General features: G+C 41.8%; 1 protein-coding gene across 2 annotated transcripts in view; it reads right to left on the minus strand.

Moving 5' to 3' along the window:
• The window catches only part of MTMR8 (myotubularin related protein 8), a 44857-nt gene that overhangs the window by 11960 nt on the left and 14464 nt on the right, over positions 1-18433 (minus strand). For both annotated transcript variants that reach the window (XM_077285070.1, XM_077285071.1), the window contains exons 5-9: positions 14397-14525; positions 11355-11489; positions 8890-9022; positions 3018-3127; positions 2007-2132 (exon numbers count right to left, since the gene is read on the minus strand). In XM_077285070.1, the coding sequence (XP_077141185.1) occupies positions 2007-2132; positions 3018-3127; positions 8890-9022; positions 11355-11489; positions 14397-14525 (633 nt within the window). The remainder of the gene's footprint in view (positions 1-2006; positions 2133-3017; positions 3128-8889; positions 9023-11354; positions 11490-14396; positions 14526-18433) is intronic.

An 18433-nucleotide genomic window follows, 5' to 3' on the forward strand; every position in this document is an offset into this window, starting at 1 on the left:
TCGTTACTCGAGCATAAGTACATGTGGGGATTCCCTAGCAACCAGGCAATCCCCACATGTACTTATCCTGGCTAACAGATGTAAATCATTCAGCTGCGGCAATAAAAACTAAATCTGCGAGCACTAAAAAATACTCGGAGGACTCCAGAGCGTGCTCGGGAAATCTCGAGTAACGAGTATATTCGCTCATCACTAATATTAGCACTTTTCTTTTATTTCTAGCTCTGGTTCTTGGGACCCCGACCACTGCGGCTAGACCAGCAGAACATGCGCAGTGCTTCTAAACCCTCTCCTATGGAGTTTGCTAGATAGCAGTAGTGGTCAGTCTCCTAGACAACGCGCTGCAAACAAAAGTGGTATAATCGTAAGAACAGCTGCAAATTTTAATAAGCAGCAAATCGCAAAAGTGCTTGTTTTTATAAGGACTATCCAACAATATTCATGTATGAAGATAGGAGTAAACCTTAAATAAATTATAAAAAAAAACAAAAAAAACACACCAACATAAGCCAAGATGTCTTGCAAAAAACAAATATTTGACAATACGACTAAGGTTGGCCATAGACATGATATGAATTAACTATTTTTCCTTAATTATCCATTTTTTCGATTATTCTTTTCTGAAATTTATCAGAACAATTTCCAATCTGTCTTGTTTGGCAGCTAACTTGATCCATTATAGAACGTTTTGTGCATAGTAAATGCTTGTACGGATAGGACTACAGTCCTTGTACTGCCTGCCAGGAGAAGTCTCATGTGTATAGTAATGTTTACATTTTCACACACTCATTGGTTCTTTGTCCCCAAAAAAGCTGATAAAGCAAATTACTGAAAGAAAAAAAAAAATCTTGTACAACAAAAGTGACTCAAGTCTGTTATCTCTATTGCGGATTAAAATGGGCCGCTAAAAATACTTTGGAGCAAAAAATAAATAAATAAAAATAAAGTATGGGTGGGGACATATCTCTATGAACAAAAGAATTAGGCATTTCCTTTCAAGCTGCTCAATCCTTGTCAACTGTCAGGGATGAATTGTGAGCCCGCCTTACATATTACATCAAGGGTGTCCAACCCACAGGCCACGAGGCTCAGGATGACTATTAATGTGACCAAAAAGATTTCCAGTGAGATGCAGTATTTAAATGCATAATGAGCAACTGGCCGAGTTGTTCCAGCTGCCAGCCCTTTAATTTTTATGGAGAGAATTGCGAGCACGCAAGCAGTGTTCTGGACATTGCCGAAGACTGGATTAAATCCAACACTGACCAGTGCCAACCCAAGTGTGTGTGTTTTAAGGAGCTCCGCCATCCTGCCCCGCTCACATTGCTTGTCTATAGCTTTGCTTCTCCGACATCTAGGAGAGTCTCTCAGTGTATCCGATGATGTATAGAGCATTCTCATGGCTCCTACATGATGCGTATACAGCAGTGTTTCCTATGTGACGTATACAAAGCAGTCTCAGTGTCTCCTATGTGAGGCTGGCCATCAAGGAAGTCAGTTACCTGATGTTTGCTACACCATCTGAGAGCAGGATAATTTATAGTCAGAGACCCGGATTACAGCATTGTGTCATCTACTGGGCCGTTTGATGCAGAGTTAATCTTCTACAGATCTACCAGTTCCTTGAATGCTGAGCTCAGTACGACTCTGCCCCCCACCACAGGTTGGCAGCTTTCTATGTACACTGTGCATGGGCAGAAATCTGCCAGTTTTGGGGGCCGAGTTATAAAGAGCTCATGAATATGGAGGACTACCTGGCAGCAGGTTTACTAGTCTGCTAGTGATAAATCTCTTACTGAGAAAATTGAATTTTATCAAAACTAAAGCAAGCAGCCCTGTAAGCGACATCACTGTAATCATCATCTTTGCTCTTTAAATTATTCTGTTAGCAGAATAGGTGCAAAACCTCATGACAGATTCCCTCTAAGTGTAGGTGTGCCTTAATACATGGTTATGGAACTGAAAAATTGGGCAAAAGCAAAATGTAAAACAGTGAGCGGTCTTACCAGGAATCCTTTAACGGTTCTGTAGAATGGTTCAAGAAGAAGACTAGCTAAAGAACAGACTTGTGCTGTGCGATCCCAACCATCTGAGCAGTGAACCAGGATGCTGGTATTATCATCTTTAACCGCCTGTCAGGAACAAGATAGAAAAGATGAAAGTCTCAGCAAGTTATGGCACATTACCAGGTTACGCACTCCAGCTCAGCTCCATTCAAGTACATGGGGAAAACTGGAGTTTATGAGGTGGTCCCTTCATTCATTATCACTCTGCGTATCATCCTTTATTTATAGAGTCCCAGAGGAGAGACCACCCAGGATATCCTAGTAATATGCCACCCCTTTCTCGGAGTAAAATACCCCTTTAATTTAATCTCTACATTCTCAGGCTCATCTGCTAGGTTTTAAGGTCCAGATCGGCCCTTATTTCACCTTTATTACAGCTGGATATAGCCACTTCCAGCATTGCCACTTTTTAATAATCCTCCATCACTGCGGCTCCAATTTTCATCATGAAGGAAACCATTAGCTGAGAAGAAAGCAGGTCGATGAGGCCGTCAGCAACGCCGTCTTTACCAGCAGACCATTATTACTGGCTGTTGTTACATGGATACAACAGTGCGAGTCTCTGATATTACTATAAAAAGATAGAAACCATTCCAGGTTTCTCTCGAACTGGGAGATGGGGAACCACAGTGACAGAATAGCAACATTATAGGTAAATCAATAGTGTGTCAAATTAAATCAGTCACACAAGGGGACAACGGCGAAACCGAGAACTAATCACAGAACAGTGGTGTTCCCATAGCAACCACATTCTGATCATTCGTTTTTCTAAAAGCCAAGTGAGAATATTACGGAACTGGAAAAGGTGAAGAACTGATTATTTTTTATTTTGAATTATATTTTTATGTAATATGAGAGCGACCGTCAGTATATTATTAGTTCTAACGTTCACACCACTTATATAATTTAACATGAAGGTAACACATGACAAAAGAAAAGCACATCGTATACCTTTGCTAGAAAAACGGCAGCGTCCAATACTGCTTTTATGTGCCGCAGCCAACCGGAGTTTTCCAAGATTGTAAGGAAACTGCTCATGGTCGGATTCCTCAGTTCACAAGCTAAAGGATTAAAAACAAACTACAGTTAACATACTTCTCCATAGAGAGGAGATCAAAATATATATCTAACTTCTGTGTGTAACTTCGCTTTCTTAAATTCTTGGTGGCTAGGTCTACCTTTCTAGAAATCGTGTTTTGCAGATATTTTACCAAAGCGCGAATTAAAGTAACCAGGGTCCCCTGAACTCTGCATCATGGTTAGGGAATATTCATACAGCAGCATTTTTCTGTGCCACCATCGCTGCACCAGTGGGGGAAAAATGTGCACAATGTACCGAAAATGTCTTTGAATTTGATGGGCAGACATGCCACGTACTCACAAACAAACAAGAAAAAACATTTGCGCAAAACTTACGACTTTTCAAGGCTTTTACGCCTTTGAGTTTCAAAGCCTGAAGTGCTTAAGAGATGTTTAAAAGCCTGAACATAAACATATGAAAAGCTTTTACATAGAATTGTTCCATCCTTTTGAGTGTTTTCTCAGCATTTTTTCTGGCACGTTTTGCACAGAGAATGATGGTGGAAAAAAAAGACAATGTGAACATATCCCAGTGGTAGCACAAAGCAATCACTCAAGAAATCGAAATGTTCGAGTTTGCAGATGCCACTAATGACTTTTCCTTGTTAAAAAAAAACAAAAAAAATACTTGTGGTTCACAGATTTTACTGCAACTATATGGAGTAGAGGAGCCCGCTTTACTATTCCATATACCAAAAATAGAGAGACCCCAATGTTTACCGGCCAAACAGAAACCAAAAATAGACTGTACTCTTGACTTTTGTCTAGTGACTGTATGTGTATGTATCCACATGCTGGGGATATTCCCTGTGTGCAGAATCATCAGGCAAATGAGCATTTTTACCGTATCTTCACTTTTATGCAGATTTTCCGTCTCCAAGCTGTATAAACCTGAATATATTGGATGAAGAAGATCAGCTCATATGTATTTATGTAATGAGGAGGGTGAGGCCTAAGGATACAACACCCTTTATAAAAGGTGTGCAGAATTATTAGGCAGTTTGTTTTACTCAGCCAAAATGGGTCTAAAACGAGCTTTACTGGACTCCGAAAAGTCAAAAATTAAAAGTCAAAAATTCTTACAAGTCATAGAAGAGGGATGCAGCGCTCTGAAACTGCTAAGATAATGGGGGATCAAAGAACCAAACGTTTTGTTGCAAATAGTCAACAGGGTCACGAAAAAACGTGTTGAGAAAAAAAAAAAAAAAAAAAAAAGACGCACAGTAATTGTCAAGGATTTGAGAAGAATCAATCATGAAGCGACAAGGAAGCCATTATCCTTCAGTGCGGTCATATTTCACAACCAAGGAAAAAGGTGTTTTATTTGTTCCAATCCTCATCTCAGTGCACATTAGTAATTAGTAGTAAGAGTATTTCTCTACATATTATACTGCTTTGATGGAATCTCCAGAACCTCTACTGTGCACTCCGCTCAGACATGCATATCATTCTCTGCACTTACATGACATAATACGTCCTTGCACTACTTTAGGCGGTGGTGCGTTTCATCTTTACCCTACCGGTCCTCACCCTGTGTAGGCATTTAGAGTTGGAGCATTCCACCAAGACCCATGCCACTTTGCAGTGTTTGTGGGCATCCACAATTTAGGTGGAGCCAGTCCATTTAGTTTTCTAGATATTCCAGAACTGCAACTTCCCTGGAGTGACCAGAAGAACAAGGTGCTCAGAGACATGGCCGAAGTAAGGAAGGCTCAAATCCCACCACCACTGAACGAAACACCGAGGTTGAAATGTCAAGACTGGGCCAAAAAATATCTGCAGACAGACAGAGTGTTCAAAGGTTTTATGGATTGAGGATTTGAGTGGGAGTCTTGACAGACCAGCGGATGGGCCATGGCTGATCAGTAATGGGCACAGACCTCCACTTCAACTCAGACACCAGCAAGGTGGGGGGTGGGATACAGCTATGGGCAGGTATTATTAAAGATGAGCTTTTCAGGTTGTAGATGGACTCAAAATCAACTCCCAAACCTACTGACAGTTTTTATAAGACACTTTCCACAAGCAGTGGTACAGGAAAATGTCTGCATCTTTCAAGAAAGCCATGATATCTGTGCAGGACAGGGCTCCATCAAAGTCTCCACTGCTTGGCGGCCAGTGAAGATGAAAGAATAATGGCATAACCCCCATTCTGACCGGTCCTAAACCCTCTTGAAAATGTGTTGGCCCTCTATAAATGGGTAGGACATTCACAGTGAAGGAAAACAGTCCATCTCTCTGAACAGTCTCTGGGAGGCTGAGCCTGGTGCTGCCCAAAACGCAGATTGTGAACAGATTAAGAAACTGACAGACTATGAATGGAGTTTATGACTTTTTGTTTCCAAAAACAAAGCTTCTCCACTTTCTCCAATGTCGCAGCCTGGGAAAATGGAACAGCGCTCGAATGGCATCTGACTGCAGTCTTTTTTTTTTTTTTTTTCCCCCCCCGTCTCAGACTTGCATTACCGATTATGAAAAGATGATCGGGATAATAATGGGACATGTCCGCTGGAATGGGTACCAAGGCTATCGCTGAGCGAACCATATAGGCTTTCACAACTCTATGTGATACACAGTCTATAAATCTCTGGAAATATTGTTCAAGGCAGGTCTGCGTGCTGGTGAGTGCCCGAAGTGAAAGTCCGCAGGTGCTGATATATTTCATATGATGTGGACGTGTCTGAGACTGGCTGCTTTTCGGTTGGTGGTTTTGAGTCGAGTGGAAGGTGCGTACAAATGCACTGTGCCAAGAGACCCGATAGTGTGCTTGTTGGGATGCGTGGATGAGATTGGAGTGGATAACAACCTGAAGACAGCTATTGCCAGATTACTGTATATGGCTCGAGAGGTGATAGCGCAAAATTGGATTAGGGATGAGCCGCCTACAAGAAGGGAATTCCTCGATGCCGATCGCTGCAGCGTCGCTGTTTGATCGCTGGAGAGCTGTCATACAGACCGCTCTCCAGCGACCAAAGATGCCGAGGTCCCCGGGTAACCAGGGTAAACATCGGGTTGCTAAGCGCAGGGCCGCGCTTAGTAACCCGATGTTTACCCTGGTTACCAGCGTAAAAGTAAAAAAAACAAACAGTACATACTCACCCAGCGTCCCCCAGCTTCTGCTTCCTGACACTGACTGAGCTCCGGCCTTAACAGCACAGCGGCTTTCACTTTCACTTTAGGGCCGGCGCTCAGTTAGTGTCAGGAAGCAGACGCTGGGGGAGGTATGACGCTGGGTGAGTATGTACTGTTTGTTTTTTTTACTTTTACGCTGGTAACCAGGGTAAACATCGGGTTACTAAGCGCGGCCCTGCGCTTGGTAACCCGATGTTTACCCTGGTTACCAGTGTAAAACATCGCTGGTATCGTTGCTTTTGGTGTCAAACACAACGATACACGGCGATCGGACGACCAAATAAAGTTCTGGACTTTATTCAGCGACCAGCGACATCACAGCAGGATCCTGATCGCTGCTGCGTGTCAAACTAAACGATATCGCTTAGCGAGGACGCTGCAACGTCACGGATCGCTAGCGATATCGTTTAGTGTGACGGTACCTTAACTCTATAATCCTGATGGTTAGGTTATTAAAAGAGGTGGGCTGTCTGTTTGGGAGGGGGTGGATTAAGGTGGGAATGGGGGGGGAGGGGGTGTCTCTTTGGGGTGAAAACTTTGTATTGAAATATAAGAATGTGACAAGTTAATTGCAATGTGATCCTAAATAAAAATTTATTTGAGTTAAAAAAAAAAAAATAAATAATGGGACATGTCCCCATGATTTTCCAAAGACTGGAAAAATGCCGAACATGTGAATGGCCCTAAAGACCATGACAGGTAAGAGTTCCATCCCTGAAAACCAAGGATAGCACTCTTACGAGAACATCTGACGTCTGAATGAGGCCTAATAGTTGCCAATAATTCTATACATAGATATTCTCCTAAGAAAGACAAAAGCTCACTTAACTTTCTTAAATATTCAGGTCTAACCTTTTGGAGTGACAGCACTGAAGTTGTTCAATAATACAAATTAATCATCAAAAATACAGATTGCCTACTAATTGTGAACAAAGTGTATAACAAACACTGCAAACCCAGAATGATAGCAGCGTAATTTGGAGAGAGGGGCCTGCACTCTCCCCCAGACAACACATGTTCATATAAAGGATATGAGAAAGATATACAAGAAAACAAACATATCATGCAAAAGTCAAACCCACAAACACACACTAAGAACATACCCAACAATTTATACATCAACATTGCATTTGATATCCAGGACGACTGGCCACTTAGGTAACATACCACGTAAGTAGCCCACCAGCCAATAAGCAAGTCTCATTATTGGTATACAATACAGCTGTATAATAATTAAGCAATAAGTCATAGACTGATCTTCCTCTTGAACTCTTGCATTTATCCATTTTTCAGACTGCAGGTGAGTAAAGAAGAGGAAGGACAAAATAAATCAATATCCATATTTAGCCCACTTGACTAATGATCACTAATTTCCATGCCTGATAGATTAAATACATAGACAAGGTGTCTGGAATTTTGGCGCATCAGGACATTATAATCCCATACTTTCTCGCCTAGTTAGCACAGTTGTAGAAGGGTTAAAGGGAAGTAGCAAAGTTCAGGCAGTAATACGTGGGCTCATCAAGCCGCACTATGAGAATATTGTGCCACAGATAGAAACCACCAGAGCTCTGACACTTCTATACGAGCAATGGGGGTCACTGTTCATTGCAAGGGTGATTTATCCCAAGTGGTTATTAAAAGTGTGACAGCATTAGACTCCTGTGCAGCAGACCCCTCAATGAACGATCTACAGCAGGAAGCTACCAGTAACTTCCATAGGTGACAGTACGGCAGTCCTCAGGATATCTGCAGTAGTCAGGGATAGAATCCTAATAATGGCCGAATAAGGACCGACACATTATAACCCCAGCACCAGCATCCTTCCGTATGAGGGCAGGAGTCTTACATCTGCTTGTGTTCACACTAAGGTGATTTACACTTTTCAGGGTGCAGCGAATGGGGAATTGAATCTAAATATATGATCCAGCATCTTAAAGGGGATGTCCATTGCTTTAATCGTCCCCCACCGATCAGCTGTTATCACCTTTGTCGGCAGTCCGATGGAAACAGCTTATGGAGCTGAGCGGCACGGCTCCGTACACTGTAGCATCTGATGCCAGAGTCTGAAGCTCAGCTCCTATTGAAGAGAATAGGAGCTGATCTGCACGACCCAGCAGCAGTCACTACGCAGTGTACAGAGCCGTGCAGCTCCATTTCGAGAGGGACCTTTCCTGGTTTTGAACATGCCCAATCCTTTGTACTCATGGGAGAGAAATACATGCAGCTGCAGGCTGTATGTATGAAAGGTGTATGATTAATGGGTTACCAAAAAAAAAATAAAATAAAAATCTACATTATAATAAATATCAATAAGACCTTGTCCATAGGGCCATGGGGGAGGGGTGGCAGGTGTCTTCATGTTGGGACAAGGCTACATTCCACAGACAGTAATACAACACTATGGCTTTCCAGTTTGTGCTGATGCAGGTGAAACGTGGCCATTTGCACATTTAATGCTTTTTCCTTAATTTTGCATTTTCAACAAATTACAAAATAATGTTTAGACCAATTGTAGATTTGTATAAATGTATTTGTATGGCCAAAGACCTTTTCCTGTAGACATGAAATCATTGGTGAACATGCAGAGGTTTTCAGGCAACGTGCATACCTTCCAATAGCTTCTGCAGACTTGCTCGCATTACATGGATGTTCTCAATGCCAATAAACTGAAAGTGGATGTTGGGGTAGTTGTCTTCATTTTCATAGCCCTTCCCTGCAGCCCTGTTTGCCATGGCATTCAGCTGTCAGGGGAAGTTGTGCAGACAAGTTATTAACACCACATAACACAAGGGTACATAGCAAGAATACACTGCAGGCCCAGAGATCCTGGGACAATGCGCCAGGACCACACCAATGTCCACATGAGACTGTTTGCAGATCCGCGGCACTTATACACTTCAATAAGACGTCTAGTGTCAGACGAGCATAGATTGTGTGCACGTGGGCACAGTATCTACATAGCCGCCCGATATTTATGTGCTCACTTACACTAGTGCAAGACAAAGAAAAGGCACAACTGCTACCTATTGGTAAGGCGAGATGACAACAAGCTGCTTACATAGTGACCAGCAGTCATTTTGGGGGGTAATCTAGTAGTGTTAATTTTCCTGCAGTGCCACCACAGGGTGGTCAGCAGGATTTGGTCTCCAAACTATTTATATGCACTTTGGTAATGTTAGCATAAGTCCAGGCATACCTTTAGCTGGAGAATCTGCTCCTCTGGTACTGAGAAATTTGCATTTAAAAACGATATGCAAATGAGTCTGAAGTGCTTCGGACACATGGAAGCACTTCCCAAGCATCTTGTCTCCCCAGCTCCATTCCCCGCCCAGCACTGCCTTCCCCTGCTTGACAGACGGCTCTGTTGCTTGAAGTCACATTGCACAGAGGTTGTCGGTAAAGAAAAAGGCAGTAGCACTGGGTGGGGAATAGAGCTGGAGTGACACAGGCTTGGGAAGTGCTTCATCCTGTAGAAAGCACTTAAGCCTCATTTGCACATCGATTTAAATTCTGGTTTCTCAGTAACGGAGGAACAGATTGTGTAGCTAAAGGTATACCGTAATTGGACTTGTCTTTCCAATAGCTGCATGTACATATAACTAATTTGGGAAGGAAATCCTGCTGACGTTAAATTCTAGCATTACATAGCACTCATTCAAATCAATTGCTTCCCTAGGTAATGCAGGACTACTTTGTAGTCTGGCCAAAAGATGAGAATCCTGCAAGTAGGATCCACTCTTAAGAATTCACTAACAGGGTATGCAAAAATGTCTTAACTCCCTTGATCTCTGTACACCGGTTGCAGCATAGTGCTCAATGGATGCTTCGTGCACTTCTCTCTGGATTGTAAGGGCCAAGTAAGAAGGCTAAATATCTTCAAACATATTTGTAAAGTGTAACACATAAAAACTGCCTTTTACGCAGCTCGAGAACCACTATTCCATCATGTGGCCAGGTTATCATGCTCAAACTGATGAAACGTCCTATTTAAAGTCTAAAAAAGGTCAGTATGAAAATTGCAAGACTTTCATTTTTAATGTAGCTTACAATATTGAATAATACAAAGCATTGCTAATAATAATAATAATAATAATAATAATAATAATAATAATAATATAAAAGAAGGAAAGGGAAAAAAAAATCTGATTAAAAACAATAGGCTACTTTTGATGATTGTTATGGCACTCTGGAAAATACAGGGAAGACCTAAGCCACAGATCCCCTCATATTCCATAATTTTGCACATGAATTGGGATTTGTTTTACTAAAACAATCATTTTATAAGACGTTTCTATAAAGTCTTATTGAGATATTGCTGAAACTATTGATTAGGAGGGAAGGAGTTTATAAGTTTCAAGGGTCTTTTTTTATTGTCATTTCTAAAATTTAGCAGTGGAAGAGGATGCTTTTAAGAGAAACCAAAAAGTTATATTCACCCGCGGAATCTGTCCTCTGTCTCCACCAACCCAGAAGAACTGATGTGAGGGCCATGAATCCTGTGATTACTGAGGCCACGGATTGACTGCAGGGTCAGACGAGTGGTGGCAGAGACGTCAGAGTGGCAGCACTGGAGCGAAGGGCGGTTTTGGGGGGGGGGGGGGGGGGAAGGAGAGGGAGGGCATCCCATCCAACTGCTAAACTCTAATAAAGTCCAGAAAGACGTTTTAGTATCTAGATTTCGTCAGTGATCACTTTAACCGATCACTTTGACTCATCAGGCCTCGTCTACCATCTTACTACAGATCAGAAGCTGGTGGCAGGTATAGACATAAGCATATAATTCACTCAAACGCACAATAAAAAACACACACACACTTTTCCATTGCAGGATATCTGCATAAAAAAAGTCTTGTCGACTACACCGATGTATACAAGCCTGGCAGAGGTCTAAAGAGCACTCTTCATGCCTATGCTGGGAGAATAGACCCCAGACACTTGCCTGGAGCAGAAGTGTCACAGTGTGAACAGGGCCTACAGATTGGAATTTAATCTTATCGAAAAGGTTTCCTGAAAATATCAAACAGGATAACAGAGTGCACCCCCAAACATGATCCGGTCTCTGAAATTTTATACCTTGGGCCTTGTGTCTACCACATACATGAAGGTACTGGCTGGGTTGGCTTTGCTGATTATCTCGAGCATCTTCTCATCTTCCACACAGCGAGTATTAAAGCCTGACAGCGGCTGACTACATCTGCAAATCACAGCCTGGGGACAAAACACAACATGAATATATGTTTCTAACACAATAATGGTGTAGATACATTAAGGCCAAGCTCAGAAATGCTGCTATGGTTTCCATTCTCTGCAGTCCTTCCATCACTGTAGACATCACTGTTCTTTCTCAATTCTGACTTGAAATGACCCCGGCTCCATCTATGGGACAAATGTAATGGACCGGATTCTCTTTGCTTACTTATTCCGTGGTAATGAACAGTTAAACTCTGTGGATGCAGCGAGTTCAGTAATGATCTTTGAGCAGACAGTAATGGCCTCACTAGTTATGGTCCGGTGATTTGTGAGAATGTAGTAAGGTGGCCCTGCGGATGCTGGAGCTACAATTCATACAAACCTCCTCGTGATCATACACAGGAGGCACACAGCAGACTACATGTTGTGGTAGACCACAGGCTTTCAGCAGTCACTTCTGCAGATATACAGGGGTTTGTGCAGGGTCTAACATTTCAATGCTGGGTATTGAGGCGATGCTGCACACTGAGGAAGCTGCTGAGGAAACTGAGACCCAGCAGGAACCATGCACATGTCCTAAAAATCAGCCCACCACATGTGTATACCTGCCAGGCATTAAACGCTTGTTCCAGCAGCTTTCCTGCCCAGTGTGCAGATTGGCCTCTAAGGGTACCGTCACACAGTGGCATTTTTATCGCTACGACGGCACAATTCGTGACATTCTAGCGATATCGTTACGATCTCGCAGTGTCTGACACGCTACTGCGATCAGACACCCTGCTGAGAATCGTACGTCGTAGCACATCGTTTGAAACTTTCTTTCGTCGCTGGATCTCCCGCTGTCATCGCTGGATCGTTGTGTGTGACAGCGATCCAGCGATGCGTTCGCTGGTAACCAGGGTAAACATCGGGTTACTAAGCGCAGGGCCGCGCTTAGTAACCCGATGTTTACCGTGGTTACCAGCGTAAAAGTAAAAAAAAACAAACCGTACATACTCACCATCTGATGTCCGTCAGGTCCCTTGCCGTCTGCTTCCCGCTCTGTCTGTCTGCCGGCCGGAAAGTGAGAGCAGATCACAGCGGTGACGTCACTGCTGCGCTGTGCTCTCACTGTACGGCGGCGCTCAGTCAGAGCAGGAAGCAGAAGGCAAGGGACCTGACGGACATCAGATGGTGAGTATGTACGGTTTGTTTTTTTTTTACTTTTACGCTGGTAACCACGGTAAACATCGGGTTACTAAGCGCGGCCCTGCGCTTAGTAACCCGATGTTTACCCTGGTTACCAGCGAACCTCGGCATCGTTGGTCGCTGGAGAGCGGTCTGTGTGACAGCTCCCCAGCGACCACACAACGACTTACCAACGATCACGGCCAGGTCGTATCGCAGGTCGTGATCGTTGGTAAATCGTATAGTGAGACGGTACCCTAAGGGTTCTATAGATAAGATCTTCATTAATTGGACATATTTAAAGGGATTATCTGGGAGAGTTTCATATGGACTAAGCACTTCCTAGCAGTTAATTGCTGACTACCTACCTGTGCTGCCCTGTGATGAGCTCTCCTGGCTCAGAGCAGTCACAGACCACTACTGACGGACATTCTCCCACATGCTGTGATGTCAGGTCGATAGAGTACTTCTCCCTCTCCGTTGACGCGCTGGTTTACAGACGGATCTCAGCTATGTTAAGCTGACCTGTCAATCAACATGATGCCAGCAGTGACGACCTGTCGACAGAGCAGAGAGGGAGAGAAGGAGCTGCTCTGTCGACTACACAGGAAGCAGGAGTTCTGACTGCACCACCCCAGAAAACATCATGGCCAAGCTGAACAGACAGGTTGTTAAAAATCAGTTGCCAATAACTGCTTAGTCCAAAAGAGAAAATAAAAAAATAAATTCCCAGATAGCCCCTTTAAAAAGGCGAGTCAATTTCCAGAAGGTTTTTTTTTTTTGCTGCATGATTTTGTTTTAAAATTATATATGTATGTTCCACAAAGATTGCCAGCACTCCAAAATCAAATGGTGAGGAAACAGATATACAAACATTGTCAAATGGGCTGATTAATCTATATAAAAGACGTTTTGGTGAGGACCTTGGGGCTCTGCACTCATTTTTGCATAAAAAGTTCAGTTTATATTTTACCATTCGTGATGAGCGAGTGTACTCGTTGCTCGGGTTTTCCTGAGCACGCTCAGGTGACCTCCGAGTATTTGTTATTGCTCGGAGATATAGTTTATCACCACCTCAGTGGCATGATTTACGGCTTCCAGATACGCTGAATACATGTGGGGGTTGCCTGTTTGTTAGGGAATTCCCACATGTATTCAGCTTATCTGGAAGCCATAAATCATGCAGCTGAGGCGATGAAAACTATATCTCCGAGCAATAAGAAATACTCGGAGGTCACCCGAGCGTGCTCAGGAAAACCCGAGCAACGAGTACACTCGCTCATCACTATTTACCATATATTACACACTGCATATTTTTGCTATGTAAATACTATATTTTGGTTAGCACAGGTGCAATATAAAGAGCAGACGTAGTACTGTAACGTTCCTTTTATACACAGGGAAAATTATTTGACCTTATTGTTGGTCGATCAATGATACAGAAAGTCAATAGGCACTTGTATACTCGCCCTTATACTATTCAATAACTGGGAGTTTCTTCATAAGCACAATTGCTACTCCTGGCAGTCCACTCTGCTGATTATCTGACCTGCGAGGGGTTACTTATTTTTAAGGAAAACACATGCATGGTAATATTCCTGAAATGAAGGGTCTACTGTATATTGGAACATGTTGCTAGCTGGCAGAGAATATCAGATGATATCAGCTTCCCATTTTTTTGTGATTAGGACATCTATGCTCACATTTCTAAGACAGCGCACATAATAAGGGAGAGTGTTAGTACGGCATGTGACTCACATTGTTCTCTCTGTAATAGTACGATAGCACGGGGAACCGCTCCCTGCTCCTGAACTTTGAGCTTCCAATAATTGTGGATTCAGAGGCTTCTTTAGGTACAACCAGACAAGTTGGGTAGGTACTGCACACCTGTAAAAAGGGAACATATTGTAAGTCCACAGTTATCTCCACTACACACTTATCACATGAACTTAATGGGTTCTTTTCGTTTTAATTTTACTTTAAACCCCTCCTTGCAAATGGATGTAACTGTCTATCCTAAACTGGGGTGAGCATGTATGGGGAGGGCTCGGGAGCAGTGCTTCCTCCACACACGGCTGAAGCTGGCGATATAATATAGCTGACATCTGTGTCAAACAGCCACAACTTAACTTTTATGGATGTGGTCATACCAAATCTATTATTTGATGGCTTTATTTATTTTCAAACTGGAAAAGATGGACTATTCCCCCACAAGACTTGAAGCTGTGATCCTCTGATCACATGTTCAAGATACTGCAGTAAATAGTGCAAGTTTTGGGCATCAAGATAAAAGCCCCCTGAATGTGTGTTGCTGATCACTTCTGTCAATCGCTAACAGCCAAATTAAAAAAGGATAAAGAAGCCCTCCTCATCCCATAAGTTATCATCTTATTATATTTCAGTCATCATATTATATAGCACTATGTACTTACAATTGCTCATTTTGCCTTTCTACCCAGATAATTGTTCTTTTCTCTGCTCTACGCAGAAACAGGAAGTCTCTTGTCCCTGCATTTATCATTCCCCTCTTCACCTCCTGACCCAGCTGCTCCCTCCTCCTCCTGCCAGGGACTTTTGCAGTGACTTATGACTCATACAGGGAAAATTGACCTCACATTTCCACTGAGCTTAGGATTCAGCTCATCAATTTTTAATCACGTGATGTCATAGACCTAATAGAAAAGAGAAGAATTAACTGGATATCCTCACCCATCCCCTGCAGACTGTGAGCACTCGCAGGCAGGGTCCTCACTCCTTCTGTACCTGTTAGTGCCTTGTTTTTTGCTCATGTTTATCGTATTTGTCTATATTTGCCCCTTTTCACATGTAAAGCGCCATGGAATAAATGGCGCTATAAAAATAACAATAATAATAATAATAAAATAGAAAGACAAGATGAGCAATTGTAAGTACACAGTGCGGTATAATATGATGACTGCAATATATCAAGAGGATGCACATTTTGATGGGAGGGGGAGGAGTGCCTCTAGGCGTATAGGCAGGTTGTAACTCATTTTTCTTACATAGCGCCATCACATTCCGTAGCGCTTAACAGAAATTTCCATTGCTGTCCCCACTGGAGCTCAATCTAAATTCACTATCCGTATATTTTCGGAGTGTGGGAGGAAACCGGAGTAAAACCACACAAACACAAGGAGAACAAACTCCTTGCACATACTGTCCTTAGTGGAAATCTGGGACCCCAGCGCGGCAAGGATAGAATGCTAACCACAGACACCGAGCTGCCTTACACCTAAAGGATATGTAGGGATAAAAAAATATCAGGGCTGTGCAATTTCAACATGCCTATCATGCCAAGGGAGATCAGGCCACCACTATGCTGTCTGCCAGCAAATAATTGCTCTTCCCATGCAGAGAACATACATTACTGCCCTGAGTTCCTGTACATGTGAATGAAGAGATAAGGTTTACCCAAAAAGCGGTATCATCTATTGAATACAAATAACTCAATTATTGAAATACCACATATAACCCATTCTATTGGTCAAATCATAGAAAACAAGGTCCGAGAGTATAAAAATCTTGTAAAGTTTATTAATCAAAAATTTTAAATTGAATCAGATCAGAGTAACACAAAAAGCAGGAATATTAGGGGATATTTTGAAAAATATAGCTAGGTTTAATCCAGAAGTGGAGTAACATATGCATTGCTAGTATAGAGAATATATAGTACACACTATAAAAAAATAAGTCAATATCCTAGCTATATCTATGTATCATAGTCCCATCAATGATTAAAAATGCAGCAATTTTTTGAGCAATCTTGCTGCATCTTTAATCATTATATTTATTATCCCCCAATATTTCTACTTTTGTGTTACTCTGATCCAATTCAATTTTAAATTTTTGATTAATAAACTTTATAAGATATTTATACTCTCGGACCTTGTTTTCTATGATTTGACCAATAGAATGGGTTATATGTGGTATGTGAATGAAGAGGTAGGAAGGTCAACAGCTATCTAAAATGAATGTCAAGCTTAAAAAATAACAGTCATTTCAATTTTAATTTTATAAATCAATAGTGCATGTGAAAGTAAGAAACTTTATTATATCTCAAAGAAATCTCCATAATTCCAAAAATTCTCATTTCACAGGTAAAATCTGTATTCATTGAAGACAGACTGTACAATTACAGAGGTAGGAGATGACCGTTACTACCGATGAGATTCTATGGCCTATAGAAAAAATGTGCACCCAAAGAGTCAAAATATTAAAATAATTAGTTAACTTAAAAAAAGTGACACCACAAAAAGCAATGAAGCCAATGTAACAATAAATGTCTATACAAGTTATATTGGTAAATACCACTATAATGACTAATGGGTGAAACAATACATAGACAGAGCTGTCAGAATCAATATAGGGTACAATACAAAGGGAAACTACTATACATCCATAAATCCAAAATATCAAATACATAGAAAATCACAAATAGTATAGTACTGACTTATGTGGTCACCCATAGATAAAATCAAAGATTAAGTTGGCAAATAGTGGGGACCTACACGAGTATGCAAGTATCCTTACCTCCTGCGGTGCTGAGCATGTAGAGTTAGGTCTGTCACAAAAGGTCTTAATCACTTAACCCCTTCACCCCGAAGCCTGTTTTCACCTAAAGGTACCTTCACACGAAACGACATTATAACGATATCGCTAGCAATCCGTGACGTTGCAGCGTCCTCGCTAGCGATATCGTTTCGTTTGACACGCAGCAGCGATCAGGATCCTGCTGTGATGTCGCTGGTCGCTGAATAAAGTCCAGAACTTTATTTGGTCGTCCGATCGCTGTGTATCGTTGTGTTTGACAGCAAAAGCAACGATACCAGCGATATTTTACACTGGTAACCAGGGTAAACATCGGGTTACTAAGCGCGGCCCTGCGCTTAGTTACCCGATGTTTACCCTGGTTACCAGGGGACCTCGGCATAGTTGATCGCTGGAGAGCTGTCTGTGTGACAGCTCTCCAGCGACCAAACAGCGACGCTGCAGCGATCGACATCGTTGTCGCTATCGCTGCAGCGTCGCTTCGTGTGAAGGTACCTTAACTGACACGGCCAATTTTTACAATTCTGACCACTGTCACTTTATGAGGTCATAACTCTGAAACGCTTCAACGGATCTTGGTGATTCTGAGATTGTTTTCTCGTGACATATTGTACTTTATGATAGTGGTAAAACTTCTTCGATATGACTTGCATTTATTTGTGAAAAAAAACAGAAATTTGTCGAAAATTATGAAAATTTCGCAATTTTCAAATTTTTCGTTTTTATGCCCTTAAATTAGAGAGTTATATCACATAATATAGTTAATAAACAACATTTCCCACATGTTTGCTTTACATCAGCACAATTTTGGAAACATAATTTTTTTTTGTTAGGGAGTTATAAGGGTTAAAAGTTGAAAAGCGATTTCTCATTTTTGCAACAAAATTTGCAAAACCATTTTTTTTACGGACCACCTCACACTTGAAGTGACTTTGAGGGGTCTATATGACAGAAAATGCCCAAAAGTGACACCATTCTAAAAACTGCACCCCTCAAAGTACTCAAAACCACATTAAAAAAGTTTATTAACCCTTCAGGTGCTTCACAGGAATTTTTGGAATGTTTAAAAAAAATTGAACATTTAACTTTTTTTCCACAAAATTTTTACTTCAGATCCAATTTGTTTTATTTTACCAAGGGGTAACAGGAGAAATTGGACCAAAAAAGTCGTTGTACAATTTGTCCTGAGTACGCCGATACCCCACATGTTGGGGTAAACCATTGAT

Source organism: Ranitomeya variabilis, chromosome 2 (genome assembly GCF_051348905.1).
Source record: "Ranitomeya variabilis isolate aRanVar5 chromosome 2, aRanVar5.hap1, whole genome shotgun sequence".
NCBI classification, from domain to species: Eukaryota; Metazoa; Chordata; class Amphibia; order Anura; family Dendrobatidae; genus Ranitomeya; species Ranitomeya variabilis.